Source organism: Salvia hispanica, chromosome 2 (genome assembly GCF_023119035.1).
Source record: "Salvia hispanica cultivar TCC Black 2014 chromosome 2, UniMelb_Shisp_WGS_1.0, whole genome shotgun sequence".
Lineage (NCBI taxonomy): Eukaryota > Viridiplantae > Streptophyta > Magnoliopsida > Lamiales > Lamiaceae > Salvia > Salvia hispanica.
Window position 1 is genome coordinate 432,743 of NC_062966.1, and position 20,056 is coordinate 452,798.

The 20,056-nt window shown below is 36.8% G+C and overlaps 4 protein-coding genes across 5 annotated transcripts in view; all 4 read right to left on the reverse strand.

Moving 5' to 3' along the window:
• Positions 1 to 1,489: 1,489 nt before the first annotated feature.
• Positions 1,490 to 5,586, reverse strand: LOC125207635 (26S proteasome regulatory subunit 7). The gene is made up of 10 exons (XM_048107058.1): positions 5,405 to 5,586; positions 4,549 to 4,630; positions 4,236 to 4,327; positions 4,076 to 4,153; positions 3,797 to 3,858; positions 3,173 to 3,317; positions 2,847 to 3,065; positions 2,572 to 2,753; positions 2,052 to 2,227; positions 1,490 to 1,958 (listed from the first exon to the last, which is right to left on the reverse strand). The coding sequence occupies exons 1-10, from the start codon at positions 5,489 to 5,491 to the stop codon at positions 1,801 to 1,803; spliced, it is 1,281 nt and encodes a 426-aa protein (XP_047963015.1). The 5' UTR covers positions 5,492 to 5,586; the 3' UTR covers positions 1,490 to 1,800.
• Positions 5,587 to 6,275: 689 nt separating this feature from the next.
• On the reverse strand, positions 6,276 to 10,192 carry LOC125203924 (uncharacterized protein YDL183C-like). The gene is made up of 8 exons (XM_048102441.1): positions 9,827 to 10,192; positions 9,180 to 9,244; positions 8,744 to 8,842; positions 8,298 to 8,345; positions 7,952 to 8,021; positions 7,774 to 7,845; positions 7,541 to 7,669; positions 6,276 to 6,713 (listed from the first exon to the last, which is right to left on the reverse strand). The coding sequence occupies exons 1-8, from the start codon at positions 10,019 to 10,021 to the stop codon at positions 6,570 to 6,572; spliced, it is 822 nt and encodes a 273-aa protein (XP_047958398.1). The 5' UTR covers positions 10,022 to 10,192; the 3' UTR covers positions 6,276 to 6,569.
• A 785-nt stretch (positions 10,193 to 10,977) lies between these two features.
• Positions 10,978 to 13,816, reverse strand: LOC125203508 (O-fucosyltransferase 36-like). Its single transcript, XM_048101863.1, has 3 exons — positions 12,345 to 13,816; positions 12,005 to 12,254; positions 10,978 to 11,596 (listed from the first exon to the last, which is right to left on the reverse strand). Exons 1-3 carry the CDS (start codon positions 13,625 to 13,627, stop codon positions 11,420 to 11,422), a joined length of 1,710 nt encoding a protein of 569 aa, XP_047957820.1. The 5' UTR covers positions 13,628 to 13,816; the 3' UTR covers positions 10,978 to 11,419.
• Positions 13,817 to 15,892: 2,076 nt separating this feature from the next.
• Positions 15,893 to 20,056, reverse strand: part of LOC125208535 (putative late blight resistance protein homolog R1B-16) — a 6,312-nt gene continuing 2,148 nt past the window's right edge. Inside the window, exons 1-2 of one of the 2 annotated variants that reach the window (XM_048108171.1) lie at positions 18,641 to 18,828; positions 15,893 to 18,539 (exon numbers count right to left, since the gene is read on the reverse strand). In XM_048108171.1, coding sequence (XP_047964128.1) covers positions 16,302 to 18,539; positions 18,641 to 18,697 — 2,295 coding nt within the window. In that variant the 5' untranslated portion in view covers positions 18,698 to 18,828 and the 3' untranslated portion in view covers positions 15,893 to 16,301. Of the gene's footprint in view, positions 18,540 to 18,640; positions 18,829 to 20,056 lie in introns of those variants that run through there. The other variant, XM_048108170.1, reaches the window with a different exon arrangement.

A 20,056-nucleotide genomic window follows, 5' to 3' on the forward strand; every position in this document is an offset into this window, starting at 1 on the left:
ATCCGGCTGGCCTCAGCCGCAGGTTGGGACTACTCTAGACTAGCCGGGGGTTTTTTATATGTAGTGCACTTTTTTTTTTAATTTCTTATTTTGTAACTTTTTTTTAATTAAGTAAATGTAGGATTTGCCTTAATTGTGTTGTTTTTATTTATTTATTTTGGTTGATATATTTGCATAATTTATATAAATACAAAATAGAAGTAAAATGCTTAGGGCGGGCTATAGTCCGCCTCATTGCAGGTGGAAGGGGCGGAGAATAAAATGCTGACACGACGGTGCATAGGGCGGGGCTTAGAGCGTCGATTAGTCCGTCACTGTTGATGCCTTTAGGTTATTAAGCAGTCCGCACACGCATTGTGACTCTGATCCTTATGGATTGTAAACTATAGTAAAATTCAACAAAAGATACTACTTAAATAATTTTGAAGGGATAATTAAGATACAGTTTGTGAATCTGACTTTTTGAAACGAGACAAGATGTAATCAACTTTGTGGAGTTTATACGGATATATTCATTTAAATTAATCTTCGTATCACATATTTTATTAGTATTTATTTCTGTAGGATTTGATTTGATTTGATTTGATTTGGTTATGGATTTGTTTTATTTTTTAATGTAAAATTTGTATTCAAATAGGTGTGGAGTCTTTAATAAAAATTGAATGGAGAAACATAATTATTTCTCTTTTCCAATCCTCGATTTCTCTTCTTCAATTCTCAATTGCATACATACGTTAATAAATATTAGTAATTGTATCCGAGGTCGTGCATTTTATTCAAATTTATTTGTAAATTGAAAGTCATGCAACTGTGATTTGGATAGTAATGGTAGTTTTATTTGAAACTTAGCATCGAATCTTCATCTTCTTGAATAAGTCACTCAACGAAGCAGATAATAACGTCAGTGGGTAGGAAACACTCACTGCAAGTAATATATTTTTTTTATGTTAAATTGACTTTTCTGCATATCTCACTTTAAATATAAAAGTAATCAATAATTGCCAAGGAAAGTAGTTTTTTTTTTATATCTTTTTCAATGCCGGCATTGGTCAGCCATATTAGTTAAAAATCAAGAAGTTTAGAAGATAGAAGCCATAAAACAAATTTTAATTCGAGTTGGAAAATAACTTCAGAGTTCAGACAACATCAAGGTACAAAAGAAAAGAGAACTTAGCTTTGAAATTTTTACAAGAGCAACCCCATCAAATCTACTTATATTAAATTTTGGAAGTGATGTTGTAATCTTGAATTGGATCTTAATGATGAATTTATTTGTAATAACCATCAAATTCACTGCAATTGATATGTTAAAGTCTCCGCAATTGATAACGAGTTTTAGAGAAAAAAAATGCTAAAAAAATACTCCATTTTTACACAAGTAGCAGCCTTCATGACTAAAATTTCAATTCATACTTAATCTGTTTAAAATGGGTACCAAAAAAAAGTTATTGCATTTTTGTAACATAAAACAGTGCAATAGAGATTCAAATTCAATCCAAAAGTGGCAGAATTTCAGAATAAACTGAATCATGAAGTCTACGAAGCTGCTTTTAGTACAAAATCCACAAAATAAATTCATTTTCATTCTGATAATATTACATGGAAATTAATCAATAAGAGTTCAGTACAGAATGAGCAAAGTTACCAAATGCCAAATACGCTGCTAACAACCTTTTTCAACTGAAATAAAGCCAGAGTTTGCACCTGCGTACCGTTTCAGATTGGCGTCCAAGATCAAAAGCATCTCTACCTCAGCTGTGCATCTGGCACCATAAAGAAAAGCGTAATACGACACAGTGCTTAATTGTAAACCATATACTTGGGTGTTGCACTGAATTTCTGATATCCTTTGATGACTTTGTTGACAGCATCAAGAAAATCTTTCTCAGTCACCGTCTTCCTTCTTGCACGGATAGCGTACATTCCTGCTTCTGTGCACACACTTCTTATGTCGGCGCCTGATTTTAGACAGAGAAGACGATTTAGTATTATCCATGCCATACCATCAAGTTGATTTTGCGTACAATATGCAGCATTGGTTAACAGTTTACCAGTGGAATTTGGGCACAGCCGAGCAAGAAGTTCAAACCGGATGTCCCTCTCACAGTTCATTGTGCGTGTGTGAATCTTGAAAATCTGGGTCCTGCTCTCGAGATCTGGCAGTCCAAATTCGACTTTGCGATCTAGTCGTCCAGGTCGTAAAAGCGCCGGATCAAGGGTATCAGGTCTGCATAAAATGAACACATTAGTTGAAGAGGTGCAACAAATTTATGTAAGCTCGATGATAAAAGACAAGCATATTATGTTCAAATTACGAGTTTTATCGAAGATTCAATCAACAATGCATTAAACTGTAGCTCCTGTCCTTTTTTCTAAAAAAAAATGGCCAGCTTCAGCTTCAATTACTACATAACTAAGACAGAACATGTAATAACTCATCAAATGGATAAGGGATAATGAATCGGTGCAGGCACATCTCCTACAAATTTGAAAGTTGTGCTCCTAGTGCACATGCCAAAAGTCAAACCGACAGTGAAAAAGCTAAAATTTGGAGCAAAATAGACTACCGACCGGTTAGTTGCCATCAGAACTTTAATATTTCCACGAGCATCAAATCCATCGAGCTGATTCACGATTTCAAGCATGGTGCGTTGAACCTCATTGTCTCCACCCACCCCATCATCAAAACGTGCACCTCCAATAGCATCTACTTCATCAAAAAATACAATACAAGCTTTTTTCGAGCGAGCCATCTGCACAGAGGAAAAGAGAAAAGCTACATTAAGTAAATTCCAAGTTAAGATGAAAAATCTGTGAGAAAATTGGTAAAATTTAGGGTATGGCACCTGAAATAGTTCACGAACCATCCGAGCTCCCTCACCAACATATTTCTGAACAAGCTCACTACCAATAACACGGATAAAGCATGCATCGGTTCGATTAGCCACTGCTCTCGCTAGCAGAGTTTTGCCAGTTCCAGGGGGACCATAGCAAAGAACACCTTTTGGAGGATCAATCCCCAGCTTTACAAACTTTTCAGGATGAAGCATAGGCAGCTCAACCACCTGAAGATAACCATTATTATTCACAAATCCAATTAATATTCCAGTTGATAATTTTAACCTTTAACAATAGGTATGAAGACCACATTCCAGCATTACTATAAAACTACCTCTCTCATCTTTTCAATCTGCTCCTTGCATCCTCCAACATCATTATATGTAACATCTGGCTTTTCCTCCACTGTCATCATTGTAACACTTGGATCAATCTTTGGAGGTAAAGGAATCTGAATTTGATATTTATTCCGGTCCACGCTGCAAGAAAAAGGGACTTTAAACTTTACATCACGACAGCAAAACAAACATAAGTAAAAGTCCACACAACCAACAATCAGAATCTCAGGCTTACAACTTTGACTCCAGAAAGATAATTTATAGTATCGTTTATATTCAAATCAACTTATCAATGAAAAGTAACAACTGCAGTTTGGTGAATTGAATGAGGAAGTCCAAATCCATCTTGCATCTCTAACATGCAACATATCACTTACGCAATGAAAAAGATAAGAGGAGAAGATAACAGATCCTAAAGAACTGGAATTCACAGATTACACAATGTTCAGAGTCTATGAATAGTTCTTGAGTTTTTCACTGATGAACCCATTCTTAGTGTGAGTTTACATCACACATACAGTTCAGTAAAGAGGCAAATAAACCACGCAAGATATGCGATGCATCTAGGAAATTTGGGACCAGAAAAACAAATTATAGAAAATAAAGATGGAAAAGCTCACCCAACACGCATGCCTTCTTCAATATCAGTAGGTGAAACTTTATCACCAAGTCCCACAACAAACTGCAACGAGAAAAATAACACATGATGAACAAAAGTTAGACCACACAACATTACCAAAAAAAAGTAAAGGCATAATTGTCCATCAAGTACTGGTGTAAGCTACAATACAAGAGAGGTGAGATATAGATAAGGTGGTGTTAACCTATCTCTTAACTTTCCAAGGAAGACAATAAAAGAAATTATTGGGGAAAACCTATGAAAAAGGCAGGTAAAATACCTTGGCAATCTGCTTGACATTTATAACATACTTGGCATCCTCTGTGTTTGGATTGATTATCTTTGTGCATCGTGCAACCTATTCAAGGAAAAAAAACTATATATCATAAGATATGAGTCTAGAGGGATGTATAGTATACTTCGGAATCCAGAAACAAAACCTGAAGAGGCTGTTCCTCCTGCATCATTTGCTTATCAGATACAAGATCCCACTGACTTGGTGCAGCTAAACCAGTGTCCGATTCCTTAATACCTATTATGAATTTAAAAGAGCATATTAGCATCCAAATGAATGTTAACTAGACAAATTAACCAATGGATCAGGCAACCATTCCAGTTCAGTGGTAGCATTCATGGTGTTCATTAATGAATTCTCCACTCCACTCCCACCCCAGCCAAAACAAGGGAGGGAAATAAGAAAAAGAAGCAACTACTAAAGATCCGATCAGTTTCGAATATAGTAAATTTGCATACCACACAAATCATTAATCTTCTTCGCCATCTCCTTGATTTCCTTCTCAGCTTTCTTTATGCTGTTCGAGTAAGGTCCCAAACCCTGTGTATACCAACATATAAAAACTTTAAATAGCCACACCAAATCATACCATGAGTACCATATAAACTCCAATTGCATGACACAACTCCTTACACATTCCAACAAAATCTTGCCCATATGCACAATATAGCCCCCATAAATATAACAAGTTTAAATAATAAGAGAAGGTGAATAAGAAATTATGGTAGCACGATGGAGCATTATCAACACTACTCCTAACCCAACTAATTGTTTCGCCCATGGATCCAATTGCATATGGTGGTTCATCATATTTATGTGACAATGGTTTGTGCAGCTAATCCCTTTATACTAAGTTTGTTGTTTAGAGCTTAGTCAACCTATAAAGAGTTCCCATCCCTTTATACTAAGTTCGTTATTTAGCCAGGAACACTTAACTGTAAGTTTGGTACAATAATATGTAGAAATCTTGTGTTGCTAAGCATTGGTGAGCTAGAATGAGCAAAGGTTCTAAATTATATACTATTGAACAAAAGGATTGCATATTCAATGTAGTATTAAATTTGCAGGACGGTTTCCAATAAAACAATGAAAGATAAAAAAAATGTGAGCGAAATATCTATCAGCTAGTTGAAACCAGTCCGGCCATCAGCTAACTAAATTCATGGAAAACTAAATGAATCCTCGATTCCACAAAAAACATTCATCAGCTAGATCCTATTGCCTCTCAGTCAACAAAAAACAAATCATAAGTCACGGATAGATTGCGTAACATTAGGGTTTATGACAAAATTAACAAGGAAAGGAATAAATTACATAGGTTTTGAGGAGGGCGATATCATCTTCATCGAGAGGCTTAGGGTTCTTCTCGTCCTTGATCTCATCCTCTGGATCGTGCGCCATTTCCCCAAACTCTAATCGAATTTTCCTTCTTCCAAATTTGTTGATTTATGTTTTGGTGAAACTTTTCTTGCAGAAGGAGCTGAGTATTTTTAAGATAATAAAGTAGAAAACAAGTTATTTATAGTCGAATTGATTCATGTGGCTTTGAGGCTGCCCTTTGAATTAGTTAATTAAAAGCCCAATATACTCATTGGGCTTATATGCAGATACGCAGCTAAATTGGTAATTACAATAAGATAGTTACAATAATCACTTATCATCTCCAGGAAAATAGTACTCCCTCCGTTTCGCCATAGTTGAGACGAAACTTTTCGGCACGGAGTTTTAGAAATGAATATTGGGTGTGTTAAATAAATAGATAAAAAAGTAAGAGAGAGGAAAAGGTAGATAGAATAAAGTATAATGTGAATAAAGTAAAGAGAATAAAGTAAGAGAGAGTAAAGTAAGAAAGAGAAAAAAGGTTACCATATATAGAAATGACTCAACTATGAAGAAACTTCTCGAAATGGAAAAATGACTCAACTATGAAGAAACAGGGGGAGTACTAGTAAGTTTGGTAAATATTTCACTTTTAAGCAGAGATTTGAATCGTCACGAGACTCACGACCAAAAAAGAACGGAATTTTATGTAGTTTTATTTCGTGTGTTAAACGGAGAGAGTAAAGCAAGAGAGAGGGAATAAAGTATAGATAAAAGTATTTCCATTTTTAGTAATGGATCATCTTGGTTGAGACAAACCATAAAGGAAAGTGAGTCATCTTTAGTGGAGACAGGGAGTAGTAAATGAGAAAACAGCAAATGTGAAGTTACATTTCTTAAGTTAAGTACATAACAATGTACTGGTAAATCACAATTCTGTATCTGTCCCAAAATTAAGGATTCATGATCCCAGATTCTAGCCTCTTGCACCATTTGCCTTAATGGGCAATTTTTATTGCTTTTTTCCACGACAAACATATACAGATTTGCTCGGATTCTAACCAATAAAAACAAAGGTTAACTAGCCAAAAAATCCCCAAGAATGAATGGAATTCACTAAACTGGAAAAGCAGCTGAAGAAACTAACTAAAACTGATGACTAAACTGAATCGATGTATTTCTTCACATCTGCAACATTAAGATGGTATTTCTGGCAAATCTTTGATATCGCACATTCGCTCAGACAACTGTCATCATCCTTGTTTTGGATAAGCTTTTCCAGCTCCTCCGAAGGCTGAAAAACCTAAGCATGGTAAAGAAATATCCCGAGGCAATTAGTTAGTGAAACCTAATAAGACGTTATTAACTTGCACATCTTAGTTATAGAGTGATGAACACATCAATAATGAAACAGATCAATTCAATGGCTGGTAAATATTCATTCTAAGATGTGGAGGCAAGTTGGAAAAGATGCTTACGAATAGCGAGGTCGTCGAATTTTCACTATTTTTATCTTGTGAGGAACTATCTTCGCTTTTGGCTGTCTGATCAGAATGATTGGGCTGATAGGAGGCGTCAGTGACTAAGTGCATCAGCTTTTCACTTCCCTGAAAGGGGAATAAAAGTTGTAAGCTAAAGGGTGTGTACCGATGCTTTTAAAGAGCATCAGAAAGTTGTGATTTTGACAAAATGTTTTCTGATGATTCCATGCCTGTGATGCTCTCCAGTGAGAATAGGCGCGGAATGAGATCCAAAAGAATGGGATGTTAGGCAAAGGAAGAACCTGCATATGATTACCACATATTTAATCAAAAGGATCGACTTATTGTATTGAGCAGAGGAAATAGAGCACAAGAAAAAAACAATTTTATTTTGGTGCAGTGACATACCATGAAAACTGATGTCAAAGGCACCATTATGGCTGAGCAGTAGAAGTATTTCGTATGAATAACAGATCCCCTGGTAAGCATGTTACACATTTTATTCGAAATGATGAATGTTTATGGGGTTGATGTTTCCCAGAAAGATCACTGCCTCATCAAATGATAACACATGGGGAAGCAAGAAAAATAATGATGAAACCAATATGTTCATTCTAAGATGTGGAGGCAAGTTGGAAAAGATGCTTACGAATAGCGAGGTCGTCGAATTTTCACTATTTTTATCTTGTGAGGAACTATCTTCGCTTTTGGCTGTCTGATCAGAATGATTGGGCTGATAGGAGGCGTCAGTGACTAAGTGCATCAGCTTTTCACTTCCCTGAAAGGGGAATAAAAGTTGTAAGCTAAAGGGTGTGTACCGATGCTTTTAAAGAGCATCAGAAAGTTGTGATTTTGACAAAATGTTTTCTGATGATTCCATGCCTGTGATGCTCTCCAGTGAGAATAGGCGCGGAATGAGATCCAAAAGAATGGGATGTTAGGCAAAGGAAGAACCTGCATATGATTACCACATATTTAATCAAAAGGATCGACTTATTGTATTGAGCAGAGGAAATAGAGCACAAGAAAAAAACAATTTTATTTTGGTGCAGTGACATACCATGAAAACTGATGTCAAAGGCACCATTATGGCTGAGCAGTAGAAGTATTTCGTATGAATAACAGATCCCCTGGTAAGCATGTTACACATTTTATTCGAAATGATGAATGTTTATGGGGTTGATGTTTCCCAGAAAGATCACTGCCTCATCAAATGATAACACATGGGGAAGCAAGAAAAATAATGATGAAACCAATATGTTATGGCATGCTAAACATTCATGATATTCATGCCTTGGAAAAATAAAGACAAAGTACAGTATGAGATATAATTCTACTCCATAATTAAAAATAGATAACTATATTCAAGCTTGCAAAAAGTATCACATAAGATTCAATAAAGTTACCTGTACGCTAGATGTCGGAGTCTTCGGCGAACAAGTCTTGGATTCAAACTGTCACATGTAGAAAATAAATCGCAAGGAAACAAATTATATCACAACTGCATAGCATATTAACCTTCTAATATAGTAGTACTAATTTTTTTCCCATAATTCTTATGGTTGCTTTAATTTTTAAATTTTAAAAATTGCTAGATAGCATTCTTCTATCATTTTATGAAGCGGGTAGCAGTATGCACGAAAGAAAATGTGCTTTGGAGTATGCAGTTATGCACCAAATCACCAATACTAAGTGAAAGTGGATTGTACGAGATTAACATTTACTATTCTCCTGCAATATAAATTTGCACTTTCTTTTTATCTTAGTTTTAGGCTGGCATCAGAAATATGTAAAGTATTGTGGGATATTGACTAGAGATGTCATGATTATACATGAAATAGAATCAGATTACCTCGATGGATACACGATATCCACTCTATTAATCTCCTTTGGAATAGATTTAAAGAAGATTTCTGACGGCTTCACACGTGACAACAACTTCACTCCAAGCCTACATGTTAGAACAATCAGGTAAAATTATAGTAAATGGTAATGAGAACATGTTTTCCCCGTTCCACAGACTATAGATTAAAGAACTAGTGAACTACACAAAAACCCCCTCCATCCCATTAATAATGTCTCAAAAGGCTCCAAAAACGGAGATCAAGGAATGCAGCATTTGTGGCTATAAATGAAAGACCCTCACTTGTAAGACAATTTAAAGGACTTTTTGGGTTTGAGACATAAATTGGACAACCCAAAAATAATACTAGGACAGAATAGTTCATAACAAATCACAAACTCAAACAAAAAAGACCAGGAACAATATCATGTTCATCCATATATACCCATGAATTTTATTCTTCAAAGTTCCTTGGGGCGCCTTCTCCAGCTTAGTCCAGGCTCCATTCATCTATATATTATCAATGCTAACAGTTAGATGAACACACTCAAAACATTAATTAATCCATTCACACTTCATATAACTTTTACTACAAAAATTGGCTCTAGTTAGAGATGTCAGATGTGTTAAGTTAATTCCTAACAAACAAATACTGCATCTATGATTTGATGTATGTTGACAAACTTTTTACACTTACTCAATGAAAACAACACTATCCAGTGGAGAAGATGGCATATATCCTACTCAAAATACAGGAACAAAGTAGAAAGACATCCATTTAATCAGTAACATAACAAAACAAAGCCAATCAATCACAACTCAGACACCCACAGGCACAATGCTTTAATCACATTACTCACTAGCAATCCACGCATGATCACATTTTAATCACCCACGAGCCCTAGAAACACCAATTGCGCAATAAACTACGCAGCAACAAGTAACAAAATCCGCTTAATCAAGTGCAAATCAGCGCAAATAACTAATTCCAAACAAAACAAAATCCAAATGCCTTCAGCTAGCTGCACATTTACGACGGCACAGATAAAACTGCAACAAAAATAAACACAATCATTCAGCTAATGAGGAGACCTTGTTTGCGAAGAAATCAACGGCGAGCTCAACTTTCGAGTCCTCGGAGGGCTTACTGCTGGAGAGCTTGTTCCAGAGCTCCATTACTGTCGAAGGAGCGGTGGATGACTGGGCGGCGGCGGCCGACGGATCAATCGATCGGCTGAAACACCAATTCCTTCCTCTGATCGGAAACACCACAACTTTAGCCCTCATTTTGAAATTCTACGATGAATAAATAGAATGAATCGTAGAATCAAGAGCTGTTTGCTGTTTGAGAAGGAACTCGAGAAGATAAATGGAATCTGAAAACGAAAATGTATGGAAATTACAACATAGAGCGGCGGCGATGTTTAGAAATTGTGTTTCAGAGCTAAATGAGTGCTTAAATTATCAGAAATTGAAGTAGTAAAAATATAATAAATGAGTGCTATATCCACTTGGACTCCATTTATACCTTTTTACAACTACATAAATTTTTAAATTTTCATTATACCTTATTTTTGAACTGTGAAATTGTTGGTTGAGATTTGAGAACTTATTTGAGTTCAATTTAATTCATTACAAATACACAATGATGAATATAACTTTAAAGAAATACTCCCTCCGTTCGCCATTTGGAGTCCCATTCATGGGTGGCACGAGTTTTAAGAAATGTTAAGAAAAGTGGATGTAAAAAAGTCAGTGGAATAGAAGTCCTACTTATATATATTAGTTTTAAATGAAATGTGAGTGAAATGAGTTAGTGGAAGGTGGGACCCTTTTACCATTTATGGTAAATGGTAAAAGTGAACCGGGATTCCTATTCGCGGACGGACTAAAATGGTAAAACGAGACTTCTCTTCGTGGACGGAGGGAGTAGTAAGATTTAAAACTCAATTGATGTTTTAGTGCGATGAATAAATCTTTGACTCTTATTTTATTTTGATTTGTCCTAAAATAAATCTCCACTTAATCTTTAAATATCAATTTATTAAGCTATCGTGCCAAGAAGAAACGTCACAAGGCTATGCATTTTGGGGACGGCCCGTGTCCATCGAGCCAGTCCAACATTTTCAAAATCAAAACACACCAAACTATCGAATTGGACTGAGTTTGACAGCTCTAGTTATAATTGATGAATCTTTACGCATCCAAACGATAAAGCATAGATAGTCGATAAACGCGTCATCTAACAAAAGTCACCAAATATTTTTATAACATCGACAAAAACCTTGTTCGCGAGGGATATTCAACATCGCCAGTATAGCACATAAGCTGAACTACTGTATACAACTCAACACAACACAACAAACAGACACCAACTAAGCTAACTTTCTCAAGAAACTATGGAGAACAAAACTACAAGTCAAAATTTCTGGCTGAAGCTCTTATTACATATGGAACAAGATAAATCAGGTATGATCTAATTTACACCATCAATTCACATGTCCAAACAAATACGTGGCAGGATCCAGGGGTCGTTAGCCATCTCCTTCAGTTTCCCATGGCAGTGGATTCCATGAAAAAATATAAAGATTAAGCAGTTTAAGCAAGTAGATAGTAGGGTGAGACTCAACTTCATAAGGAGCACCAGTATCTTCATGAGGAGAGGTGAATGTACAAGATTCAAGGTCACTCATCTTCTGCGATGAAGTTTGGAAGTTCACCCTGGCACAAGTACTCGTCACATTGTGATGCTGAGCCCCAGTCCTTGCGGAGGCGTAGAATATCATCAGTGAAAGTGGATCCGGAAGATCCAATGAAGACTGATGAAAGAGCGCAAATAGTCTTGTCCAGCATTGCCTCAACCTTCACACAATGAAATTTTCTAGGTTTAGATATATTTATTCAGACAGTAGTATTTCAAAGATTCTGTGATATCTCAGTTATAAATCGAAAGTTGGTTTGATTATTTAACCATCCTTCAATGATTATTTAACCATCCTTCAAACCTATCAATTCAATCTCATCCACCACACAAAAGCCCTAAATGGTATTCCACCCTCTAGACGATGTCATGCATAACCACGCGGTGGAGTGGTTGATGCTGACCCAAAACAAAAGTGTATAGCTAGTTCTAACTATCTATGAAATGTTCTAGTCATGTATAGATTCAAGATCAAGTGCCTATTTATTGATTCTTAAGAGATAACCAATTGCTAAGAGCTACTAATGGAATGAGAAAAGATTCAAGAACCAAGAAGAAATTAGGCCCACCTGAGAATCCCCCTCAAGTCCGTGTCTGTATAATAAAGCATCCCATTTTTCAGCTGAATTGCGAGCTGGTCTCTGAACAAGCGGTACAGTCTTCCCGTTCAAGACAACAAGTGACTGAAGTAAACCAGTTTCACTTTCTGCAGCGTCTGTAGAGAGATATATCACTGGAGTACTAGCCCTCTCAACAACTCGATTGATGCACTCAGCAGCTTGCGGAACAGGATAGAAGCAGCTTGGTTGTTTGGCATTGCTGAGAAACCATTAAGAAATTCATGTTACACATCACATAGAATCACAGGATAACATTTAGCAATGCCTGAAAAGATTAGGTAAAAAGTACCAGAATTTTAAGAAGCCATGGCGCCGGAAATGAAGAGCCACAAAGTCTTTTCCCAAGAATGTCTGTATGAAACGTTGAGCAGTGAGCAAAATAAGCCTACTCGGCTCAATCAGAGTCTTACATTTATGTGCAATCGGACCTCCTGGCTGCATCACCCAATCTCTCTCGACATCAGCAAAGAACACATCTCCGATTGCAATGACATCACTGTCCGAAGAAAACTTTGCCAAAACATCCTGTACTGTCCTCTGTTTTGGCTTCTTAACATCCTCCTTCCAGACAGCTTCAACCTTACTCAAAGAGACCCCCGACCCCTTCAACTTCTTCACACGCTCATCATCCATAAAACACGGCTGTGGCAACGAGAAATAACACATAAACTTGTCAACATGCAAATGGTTCTTCTTGCTCTCTGCAAACTCCTCAAATGTCACCACGACTTTCTTTCCCAAGCACTTATTAATGTGATCAATATCCAGCACGCGGTGGAACTCATAATCAACCTTTGAACTCGGGATCACCAAAATCCGGTTCAACAAAGCCGCAAAGAACATATGCTTCTCCAAACAGATCAAATGATTCGACATTTGGCCAGATACACAAATAGCAAACAAATACTTGTTTGATTTCGGGTTCCACTCTATTGTCTTCCTATCTCCCAACCTCTGATCCACCTTCTTGCACCTAGCCCAATCAGACAAACTCGAATCCGTGTAATTTGCAGACAAATCCACAGAACTCTCACCCTCATGAGCTGACAATAGAGTCCCCTGAACTTGCCTATTCAACGAAATTTGGCCAAAAACTCGCGACTTCAAGTCTTCCAACACCCCAATATCCTTACCAGAGTTCAAATCCACCGAATTACTATTATTTACCAAGCTAAAATTCGATCCACCAATCAATGTAGTATAATTCCACATCTTAACAAGCTCAATTTCCTGCTGCTTAAGCAAATACAAAGCACGTAACTCAGACTCACGCATTCGATCAGCCAACAAGCCATTACCCCCAATACCCCTAATCGACGGCACACGCATCCGGAACACATTCTTCAAATCGGTGGTCAAAAACACTATCAAAATCACCACCGGCAGAGAAATCGCGAGAATGTACCTCTTATTGAATCTGCGCGCGGCGCCGGAGACTCTGCTCCTCAATTCGCCGTCGATTCCGAAAGCCGAGCGGTGATCGGGCGACTTCACGGCGTCGTTCGGCCTCGCATTTTGCAGAATCAGATTCTCGCGATCCTCCTCTTCGTCCGACAGCTCCCTCTCCATCATTAAATCGAGTAAATGCGGCTGGAGAAGCAGCAATTAGGCTTGTGTGTTTGTTTCTGAGTGAGCTCCGGCTGTGTGGATCTCTTCTGCAATGGTGGGAGGGTTTTGAAGAGAGAGCAATGGGTGTTAGGTTGGGAGGGATTGGAAGAGTGAGAAGGAAGGGAAGAAGCCACAACTAATTCTGCATCATTGGTTGTTGATCGGAAAAGAACATCGTCGGTGGAAAGTGACCTGCGACCGGATCTGCCAGCTGCAACATGACCCGCTTTATATGGGCTTTATTTTCCTTTCTTGGCCCAAATTTGGGATTTGGTCCGGCCCATTTATATAGCTGAATGCCCGTGAGGATTAAAGTGTAGAACACTTCAATTTTTGTACAACCAATGAATTTATTTCTCTTTCTTGTATGTTTGCATGTAAATGCAGTTCAACATACTTCATCCGTCCCCTAAAAATAAAAACTTTAGAATGACACAAATTTTAAAGCAAAATCAATAAAGTAAAAAAGAGATAGAAAGAAAAGTGTATCAGTGAAAAATAGGTTCCACCTCATTAGTAGAAAGAAATTTCCTTCCATCGAAAGTTTCTATTTTTAGCGGGAGTGGGGAGGGGCTAAAGCCCTTATTCATATTATTTTTTTAATATTTTTCTACTTATATTTTTTTTAATTTAATTCAATTTAGTGTAAACTTTTATATAAAAGCCCCTACAAATAATCTAAATTACACAAAAATATACTTAAAATTAATATTTAGAAATCTCAGCCCCTATTTAACAAATATTTATGCGTCCGCCACTAGCGAGAATATAATTTTCAAGTAATCACTCAATAACAGATTTAGTAGCCCGATCGACGGCTTTTCTTGCGTATACACTTTTGTAGCTCATTATGATGACTAGCTTGTCAAATAATCCGCGATTGAATTAGTCTGGTGATACATGTGCCTCACCACCGTAGATCAATTCCTATCACATATGCCCCAAATTAGAATCTATACATGCAATTATGAAATCTAATACATAATCCCTTCGTCTACAAACAATTGACAAAATTGTAAAAGGTACGAATTTTAATGTATAGTTGATAAAGTAAGAGAAAGTGAGTGAAAAATGTGGTGAAAGTAGTGTTAGTGGGTTGTGGGGTCCACATTTAGAATAATGTGAATGGTTGGTATTTGGTTTAAAATTTTCTATTTTTAGAATTAGTCTAATTTTAGTGGACGGTCCAAAAAATGGTAAAACTTGTAAATTTTTTGCGGACGGAGGTAGTATAAGTATATCGACTTACAAAGATCACTCCATAAATATAATTTGTACTTAAAGCCCGAGTCACAATTTTCCAACAATTTTAGAGAATTTTCATTGATCTTTCTATATTAAAAAATAAATTAGAAACTCACCCAAAAAAATAAAAAAAAATAAATTAGAAGTTGTTTTTAGGTATATAATTGATTTTGATGCCCATTTCGTGAAATCATATCAATTTTATTTGACAATAGCTCGAGCAATTTCTGTAGCAGAGAAAATAAATACTCCAGTCACTCGTCCATGCAAAATAGTCTTCCTTGGTAGTGGACATTATGAGTGGACATTATGAGTTTAGTACAAATTTGGTAAAATAAAAAAGAGATTTAGAAAAGAGGGGAATGAAGTCAGTGGAAAATAGGTGCGAATAAGCTTACCATAAATACATAGAGTAATTTAATGGACGGTTCAAAATGTATACTACTCCTTCTCTCCCGGCTAAGATGACATATTTCTTAGCCGGCATGGGATTTTAGGAGTTAGTATTAGTTAATGTGTTTAATTGGAGAGAGAAAGATGGGTGGAAGTATTAAAATAGAGAGAGAAAAATATGAATATTTTTACAGGGATGGGAAAAAATGGTTGAGTGTATTAATTGGAGAGAGAAAGTTTCCAAAAAAAGAAATGTGTCATCTTAGCTGGGACAAACTAAAAAAAAAAACGTGTCATCTTAAGTGTGACGGAAGGAGTATAAAAAAACATGTCCATAGACGTGTGACGGAAGGAGTATAAAAAAACATGTCCATAGACAATATTACATATAGACATGTTGCATGTATATGTATAGAGTAATTTGGTAAAACAAATTGAATGTTTTGCCATATACTGAACCAATACTAGCTTCATAAACCAAAGTCTGAACATTGATTAAAAATGGTGTGAGCTTTTTCTATATGAAAATTCCTAAACCTGTTTTCAATAAATCACAACCATTTGCAACAGCCTGAGTGGGGAATCACAAAATATACAAACCAATAATTTTTTATTTGAAACAAATTTAAGCAAATAAACTAGCCAACTGGTAGCAACAAAATGGACTCTATGGTAAATAAGAGTTACAAAACCAATTGAACTAGCAAACATGCTCAAACAGTAATTGCAAAGAAAAACCACGCTCAAAATAGAACGCAACGAAAATATTTCAAAACAGAACACAACGAAAATCAGTCTAGGAATATGGGCCAAGAACTACTTCCGACATAAGCGGCCAGCGGCCTCATCAGTCCATGAACAAAGAGAGAGAGAGAGATTACATCTGCAGAGCCTCATTACCCCAATATTTTCCGTTTATATATGTTTACCTAGAAACTGAAAAGGAAACCAATGTACCATCAAATGCATTGTAACAGCCTCATTACCTCCATGTTTCAGACTAAAAATAGTCTATCTCAACTTGAAAGTTGGGGCCTGCGAGGCTCCACCTTAATGCTTGGTTGTTGCTGTTGTTGAAGAGCACAGCTCGAACTTGTATTTCATCTTGCTCCTCTGCTATTGTCTTGGAAGACTGCACCACTGATTCGCTGCAATATTCCAAGTGAATTGATTGCATCGTTGGTATTTCACCAATTTCACTAGGGATCTCCAATTTTTTTATTGCGTAAAGACGAAGTTTCTCAAGGCATGGAATGTGAGAGCTATCTGTTATCCAGGATACCAAATGACACCATTTCAGTTCCAAGTATTTGAGGCTTGGGAACTGTTCTTCACTTGTTTCCCACATGCCATTTTGGAAACCAGCTCGTTCCAATTTAAGCTTCTGAAGAAGAGGTAATGCACCTATCATTTCAAGATTCTTTCCAGTCAATTCCCAACTGGAGATGTGTGATCCCAAGCTCAACTTCTTAAGACTGTGTGGAAAGGTATCCAAGCTCCAACGAGGTTCATAAAACCGACAGGACTCGAGTTTAACCATATGCCTAAGATTTCCAAGTTCAATATTAAATGCTGTCAATTTCTTTATATTGGGGATAGAAATAATACGAAATTTCAGATCAACTCCTTTGAGCGTTTGTAGATTTTTCATGACGACCGGACGAGGATATTTCATATATATATCTCCTTTGTGGAACTCAATATGCTTAAGTTGAGTCATCCTCAAAATATATGATACATCAACCCTTGTAGAATGAAAAATAATAAGTGTTTGTAGATTCCAGAGAAAACTCATTGAAGAAGGTATTTTAGACACCCTCTGAACTCCAACAGCAAGATACCTTGAGTTCACAAACTGGAACAAATCATCAAACGAATAATTGTGGCTTCCACATCTATCTGTATCAAAAGCTTTCAATGTTCTCAGCAGTCTTGACTCGGGCATCAGAACAACTTCATCACAATGACTTAAAAGTGTACGAGCAAGCGGCATAGATTGTAGGGCATCACGAACCTCGTCCTTTGAAGTGCCTCCAGGAATAACAACACAACGTTGCCTATTTAAGGCCTCAGACTTATGTTGCCCTGTCACGTAATAAAAGCCCTCTTTCCCAGCTTCTCTGCAACAAAGGTCTCTCAATAGATCATGAACTTTGCAACGCTTTATGTTTCCAGTCGACCCCAACTGATGAATTAGAATGAGATTTCTATCAACTAGCTCATTTAAGTACTCTTTTGCGCTCGTTTCCAAGCTTTTCCCACTTTGTGGTCTTAGAAACCCTTCCGAAACCCACAACTTGACGAGTGTTGAGACACGAACTGCACGGTCTTCATCAAACACTCCCATGTATAGAAAACATGGCTTCAAATACACTGGCAAATGACTGTAGCTTAGTTTTAGAATTTTCAAGCAAAAATCTTCATCAGCCGAATTCACTACCGAACTTGAGTTTGTTCTTATCGATTCCCAACATTCTTTAGTGTGTTCCATTTTTTTCAAAAGGCCTCCCACCACCACAATTGCTAAAGGAAGTCCTCTACAATTCTCTACAATTTTCTTCCCAATTTTCTTCAATTCTAGTGGACAACTTTCCTCCCCAAACACAGAGTTGGAGAATAGATCCCAGCTACTAACTTCATCTAAGAACTTCAATTCAAGACAATAATTGTTGTTCAATTGAGAACTCAACTGCAATTGCCTAGTCGTCACCACTATGCGACTACCATTCCAATTATCAGGAAAGAAATTTTGCATCTTATCCCATGCATCAACACTCCACATATCATCAATAACAATTAAAAACCTTCTATTGAATAAATATTTGTGGAGTGCTAATCCTACTTCATCTTCACTCATTTCACTCATTTCTTCCTTGCTTTTTTTGTTTGCTTGAGAAAACAGCTCACAAAGAAGTTCTCTTGTGTCAAAATTTTGAGAAATTGTAACCCATGCACGAATATCAAAATGCTCCTTAATATAAGGATGTGCATAAACATGTTTAGCGAGAGTGGTCTTACCAATCCCTCCCATCCCTACAATAGGGATGGCTTGGAGTCGGCGATCGTCTACTCCGTTGGTGAGCTTGTCCATGATTTCACGTGATGCATCACCAAACCCCACCATGATTGAAGATCTTGACGAACCACCAGATGTTGAGACACTTCTTTGGTGCTGAGCTTCGGACACAGATATCTTCATCGTCTCCTTCTTGACCAAATCCATGTCTTTTATCACTTTCTTCAAACATCGATAAAGATTATCAACATAACTGATTTTCCTGTCATGATTTATGGGTTTCATTAGACATCCAAAGTAATTGGACCACATGAGCGGTTTACTTTGAGTGCTGGAGCCAGCAGAAGTACTGGTTTCTCCTCTCGAGTGTATTCGTCCATGATAAGCTCCACTGGATTTGCGCAGCTTGATCATGTCCACAATATGGGACTCGATCACATCTTGGGCTGCATAAGCTGCTTCTGCAACACGAATCTCCAACGGATCGGCTTCGTTTGTGTCGGAAACAGGGGAATTATAGGTTTCAAGAAATTGTTGCAAGGAGGTAACAGTTTGAGAGAGGGATTGAAGTTGATGTTGGTGGATAGAAATTGGAGGGGACGGATGATGCTTGATATCATCTAAGATATGCATGAGCGAAGTCAGTGCAGCATAAGCAGCCATGGTCGATCTGTAACTGGTGTAGTTCAGGTTTGTTGAGAAGAAATGTTGGCCACAGTATAATATGAAAAAGGTGTGTGGTTACTGCTGGCTACTGCTGTTTCTCCCTTCTACATTGCCGACAACCAAGACATGTACGTGGCCCTACAGTATAAAGTGATGTGAGAAGAAGACCATTGTTACAAAGAAGAATTTTTTAAGTCCAATTGGTGGACCCCTATTAGTAAATCTATTTGTGTTCACAAATCACTTTACGTTCACACACATACATATAATTTCACAAGCCACGATTAGCCCTTAGTGAAATGGAAATTTAACCCTTAAAGAAAGAAAATGGAATATGTTCAATCAAACCCCACCGTGATGGAAGATATCTCAGCGAACAACCACAAGAAATATAGGAATCAAATCAAGGGACTGGATCCTCTGCAATGGAGAGAAAACACAGCACCGTGCTGTGCCTTGAAACAGCGCCGCTTTGCCTCTTTCTTGCTTCTTTTTCATTCTTTTTCTACATTACCGTTCCATATTTATTATTTTGCCTTATACTAATAGTTTAGGGCTTAGGGATTCCTTATAATCAGAATTAAAATAACGGCGCCTTCTTCTTTTTTGTATATTTCTTTTCTTCCTCTTTTATATTTCTATTTCTTTAATAATTACATTTGTAAATTAGTTATTTTATTATATGTTTGTAACAAAGAAACAAAAACTGGTTAATAATACTCCAATCTGCATAATGGACTAATATTTTTTCAATATAAAAAAACTAAACTAAGCCAAAATTGAATAAAAATACTAATAATTATGGAATTAAGACTGAAATAATTGGTCAGTTCATTAATTAAGTGTTCAAATAAATAGTTATATTTTTTACTAAACACTTAATTTAATTTAGTTATATCACTTCGGAGGATATCCAATAAATATTGTAAACATGAGATCCGTTCTGCTGCCCACCTTTTGTGAGCGTAGTGTGAGCGACACTATTCCACGTAGGAGAGAGTCCAAAAATTTAGTTCTTTCTGGTTTGGATTCTATTCTCTCCCTACGCATTATAATATATCTAAATTGATTCA